This window comes from Centruroides sculpturatus, unplaced genomic scaffold (genome assembly GCF_000671375.1).
Source record: "Centruroides sculpturatus isolate CEXI.00-Female unplaced genomic scaffold, Cexi_2.0 scaffold85, whole genome shotgun sequence".
Lineage (NCBI taxonomy): Eukaryota > Metazoa > Arthropoda > Arachnida > Scorpiones > Buthidae > Centruroides > Centruroides sculpturatus.
In genome coordinates this window covers 780,497-786,159 of record NW_019384798.1, presented here as the reverse complement: position 1 = coordinate 786,159, position 5,663 = coordinate 780,497, and the positions used below count along the sequence as shown (strand labels likewise).

The 5,663-nt window shown below is 29.6% G+C and overlaps 1 protein-coding gene across 2 annotated transcripts in view; it reads right to left on the bottom strand.

Moving 5' to 3' along the window:
* LOC111629462 (coiled-coil domain-containing protein 134-like) overlaps window positions 1-3,462 on the bottom strand; it is a 64,376-nt gene extending 60,914 nt beyond the window's left edge. For both annotated transcript variants that reach the window (XM_023373381.1, XM_023373380.1), the window contains exon 1: window positions 3,285-3,462. In XM_023373381.1, the coding sequence (XP_023229149.1) occupies window positions 3,285-3,396 (112 nt within the window). In that variant the 5' untranslated portion in view covers window positions 3,397-3,462. The remainder of the gene's footprint in view (window positions 1-3,284) is intronic.
* Window positions 3,463-5,663: the final 2,201 nt, after the last annotated feature.

Here is a 5,663-nt window from a genome sequence, read left to right as displayed (position 1 = left end):
CCAAATTATTAATTAAGACGATTTTGTGTAGTAGCCGAACGTAAAAAGTTCTTAATTAATTTTAACTTAGAGAAACTCCTTTCGCCACTTGCTACAGTTATTGGTATCGTTAGCAATATTCTTAAAGCAATAGTAAGATTTAGGGCAAAATTTAACTTTGTAATTAAGCTCAGTACATTGCTTAGGCTTTCTCTTTTGTCCAAAAGCGCAGATAATGCTGAAATTTTCTCTGCTAATTCTACCCCATTTATGTCAACAGAATCACCATCAGTTAAAATGCATTCTAAATTCTTACAGTGTTTTAGTAGAATTTCTTTGGTCATGACATTTAAATCGTATATATTATATAAGAATTGAAAATAATTACTATGATTACTAAGTTGTTCAAATCTAGCATCTAGTGCATTTAGTGCTTGATTGATTGTAAAAAAAATCTATTTTATATTTTTCTTTTGGATCTTTGATGGGTTTATCTCGTGCTTCGTATAAGAAGTTGCTTTTCCTTCTAACGTGGTGTCGTGTTATTGCTGATTCAAAATTAGCCTCCACATCATTTTCGGTAGCAAGTTCTTTTGCATCAATAATAGTTTCATCGAAGGACAAATCCGATCGAAGATTCTTAAAAAATATTTTGCAGTTTTGTAAAAGATCAAGTGCAAAGGATAGATCAAAATCTTTTGTTTGCATCAACTTGCTTNCGTGCTTCGTATAAGAAGTTGCTTTTCCTTCTAACGTGGTGTCGTGTTATTGCTGATTCAAAATTAGCCTCCACATCATTTTCGGTAGCAAGTTCTTTTGCATCAATAATAGTTTCATCGAAGGACAAATCCGATCGAAGATTCTTAAAAAATATTTTGCAGTTTTGTAAAAGATCAAGTGCAAAGGATAGATCAAAATCTTTTGTTTGCATCAACTTGCTTATTGGATTAATGGAATTTAGTATTATATGCCAAATAACTAGTGAACACAAAGACTTAAACTGTTTAATACAATTTAATAAACCCGAGGCCTCGTCTCTTATTAACACATCAATATTTTTCTCACACTTACAACCAAAATGGCACCCTAAACTTTGGCGCCCCGGACAAATGTCCGGGTTGCCCACCCCTAGAGCGGGCCCTGACACATCACTTCTGGTTGCAAGCTCTTGGCACAGACAGATTATTTACACAGACATAATCAAGTAGCAAATATAATACACCAAGAGCTTACAAAGAAGCAAAAATTATTAGACATCCATGAACCATACTACAAGTATATATCACAAACAGTATTGGAAAACAACACGCACAAAATGTACTATGATAGAGCCATAATCACAGATAAAACAATTTACCACAGCAGACCAGACATCACACTCATTGACAAACACAATAAAATCACATGCATTGTAGACATAGCCATTCCAAACACTCACAATGTACAAAACACAAGCACTGAAAAAATTAGCAAGTACATAGAACTCACCCAGGAAATAAGGCATCTGTGGAGGATGGAAAGGATGCTTATCATACCTGTTTTTCTGTCCTGTACAGGTGTGATACCACACACACTACACAAAAGCCGGGAACATTACAATTGAATAGAAATACATACATAACACTACAGAAGGCCACTATATTGAATACATGCCATATTGTTAGGAAATTCCTGAATACAGACACTGACACACTTATTTAATTTTTGTTCTTGGTTGCTATGCCTTGACTCTGGTCCGGCCTAGTACACAGCCACTGGTGTGAACCGAGTATAACCCACTACACCCAACATAATAATAATATTAGAGACAAGCTATTCAGTTTGAAATATAAATATATTACAAGAATTATTGTGTGTCATGATACAGTACACAATCACGATATAGCCTACAGAAATTTAGACATCTGTATCTCTAAAATTTATAGTTAAAAATATACTTTATTGAAACACTTAATTCATTATTCATATATTTACTTTCAATTCATACAATTGCATTCTGTGAAAATTTTGTTCTGTATCAGTAATATATATAACCCAAAACTGTTTATTTGAGCAACAAAATAATTTTTCCAACATAGCAATTGTATGCTATATGAAATATTAATTTACACTTTCTATATGGAGAAAAAAATTCTTATTCTAATATACTAACAATCAGTTTATTATTTATTTATAAGAAGAATTAAATACATCATATTATAAAAACTTCAATTAAATGTAATAAAAAAAAAGGAATTTCACTAAGTATATTGATGTTATGTTAAAAAGTCTCATCATTATATATGAAATCATTATACTACAAATTTACAAAAATTAATTATAAAATAAACAAAACAACAAACTCAATAATTTTAATATTTAAATGAAATAAAAATTATGAAATAGAAAGTGTGAATTTTCAGAGGAAAAAATTCTAAATAGAGGAATTATCAGTGATTTAATCAGTAAGCTAATATCAATAAGTTAACAATACTTTTCAATACTGAGTAGGGTTTTACTCAATATTTCTATTTAAATACATTTGCTAACATCAGTTACTAATATTGAATTATCATTTTTGAATTTTCTTCGAGCTTATCCTTAAAAAGCCTCATCTTAAAAAGTAGAAAAAATGTTTTACCAAAGTGTTGAAATTGTTTTCTGGTAAATTTAAAAGATTACATATAAACTGCCCCAGATACATTTACTTATTTCTCCAGAGAAATCTTTTTTAGTAAACTTTTTAGACGTTTCAATAAAACAGGAACAACCATTAGTTGAGTGAGGATCAGCTCATGAAAAAGAATAAGCCAACTGATATTTTTAGTAGATTGTAGCAAGAAAAAACTAAAAATAAAAAATAATTGGTTTCAAATAACCATGTAACCATCTGATTTTTATAATTTTCTTGTTCTTCTCATGACCAAATATATAATTTTTAAAAATACTTACTTTTTACATTAAACTGTAGTATTAAATAATAAGAATTTGTTAATAAGCCTATTTTAATAAACTATATGACTGAATGAAAATAATATTAATTTTGTGTTTTTATTTTCGGATGAAATCGTTCAGTATGACAATAATATGAATCTTTAACCCCAATTTTATTATATTAAATCTTCTTATTAAAAAATACTCATATTATTTCTAGTAATATTTCTATTAATTCTTTGCTTTTAATTATGAGAAGAACATTATTTTGATGAAAAATAATAAAACGATCCGAAACTTATTCAGATATGTTCAAAGTATCCCTATTTTATAACTGATTAATTAATAAAAATATTTCAAATAAATTAATTTAGACAGTTTTAAAAGGATACACATTAACAATTCGTCAACTAGTGTGGAGTGCCGATTTTCTTCACATCTCATTGGCATATACACAACTAATAATGAACTTATTAAATAACATAAATAAACTTTAACAGCCATTTTTCACTAGCGTGGCTGCCTAAGACACGACTGTAAACATATCACTGAAGGCCGCCATGTTTCGATTCCAAGTGCCATCTAGAAAATTGTAAGGAAGAAAATAATAAAAATTTAAGTAATTCGCTCCAAGAATAATTTTGTAAATTGTTTATTAATATTACTATAAAAAAACTACTATGTAAAAAATTTAAAATTTAGAAAACTATATTAAATGCGAATATTAAATGTAAATTGCATGTAATTAAATATATAAAAATTTCTTCATTGTGAACCTATTATATTTCAGTTTTGCTTGCTGCAACTTATATCAGAAAGAAGACTTTTAAGTGTGCTTATCACTAGACATCCAGATGTTTAGATCAATTCATTCAGATCATTCAGAACATTTTTGAGATCGCTCGACCGGATTCGAATCTGTTTTCTCAGAGCTAGTGCTGTGCCGATAATCCACTTATCAAACCGAAATCGATATGTTTACAATATTCGATGTTTCAGTATTCAATATTCGATATTTTGGTATAGCCTATTGATACATAGAAAGAATCTCGATGTCAAGCCAAATGCGAAATTAATATTTTGGTTTAGCATAACCATACCCGGGGGGATAATCATATCTTTTCAAAGTACAGTACATTACTAATCTGTGTCCTTTTATTATACTTTATTATACTACGGTAATAAATTACTGTACTGTACTGTACCTTCTCGTTTTCCAGGCATCAGAGAATACACTCCGTTAACTCTGGCATTCGTAAACTCAGACAATCTTCACTATCCTATTAGTCCGAGTTAACGGAGTTTAGTGTAATTAAAATCTTATTAATTACAGAGTTGTATTGAAGTATTCGAAGATAATAAATATTTTAGAGAAAATACTACAATAATAATTATGTTACATTTTAATAAAAATTTGTATAAATATAGGATACTAGGAGAGCTTCGCTTCTTACTCGCTTCGCCCATTCGTTCAAGAATTTCGTGGAGATTAATCGATTTCCTTGCTTCCCCCGTGACGAAAATACGTTCGTAACGATTTTTAAGCTAAATATTTTATTAAAAAGAAGAATTCGAGAAAGTTTTGCTACTGGTGTCAGATTCAATTGTATATGAAAAAAAAACCATTTAAGGAATTTACTGCATGAAAAAATATTCTTAAAATGGATGAAAATTTTTAAAATTTTACATATCCCTGTCCATTCCAGTTTAATCATCCCTACACGTGTGGACGGAAATCATACACAAAGATGAAGGGCAGAAATTGAGCATGAGCATGTCGCAAAATCGGCTTTTGATGGGACGAAAATTCGTCGATGGCAAGGAGGTTAAGGAGTCTGAAACCGCTCTGGGAACCCGGGATCAAATCCGAACGGGAGAAGAATGTCAAGAATTTTTAATGGATGATCTGCTCCCATAACCCTCATTGCCAGAACCCATAATGGACATAGGAAAAAAATCTTAGTGCCCATAAGAAGAAAAGACAGAAAAATTAATGAATTAACGACTATCCACGGGAAAAATTTCCATATATATGTACAGTACAATGTGATCGTAGAGTCCCTCCATTGAGCCATATGGCCCACGCCCATATGGCTCGACGAGTTGTAATGTCATAACTTACTTTAACTCTTTTGACGTGCAGTCTGCCTTTGACGTCATTACTTCGTTTCTGGAAATCCTCCCGTTTTCACGCCCTCTGAAGAATGCCTTTACGATTGCACAGTATATAGGCCTAATTTTATTTTATATTAAAATAAAAGTGATCATTAAAATTTTAATTGTAAATTTAAAATTGGCATTATAACTAGATTTAAAATACATAAATATCTTTAAAATTTATAGTAATATCTCTAATCTTTAAAGATATGACAACGACTTAATCGTAATTAATAATCGCTATTAAATTTTATAAGGAACGTATACAAAAAATGTACTTTTCCCTATTCTATTTTTACTATTTTTTAATATTTTATATTGGAATTTAATACTTAGTATGCAGAACTCAAGGAAAAACTTAATTTTCCAAAAGATTCTCTATTAATTTATAACGTATAGGCAAATTATAACTTTTATTTACGCTCTATAGATTATTGCACGTGTACTCAATAGTTTCTTTAATGTTAAAAATAACGTAACCGTCAAAGAATGTTATTAAATATGATTCGCTGGCATAAAGTGGATTAAACAAAAACTAAACCAAGCAAAATTAATTCCAGAAATTTTAAATTTTTAATTAATTTTTTAATATAATATGAAATAAGAAATCTAAT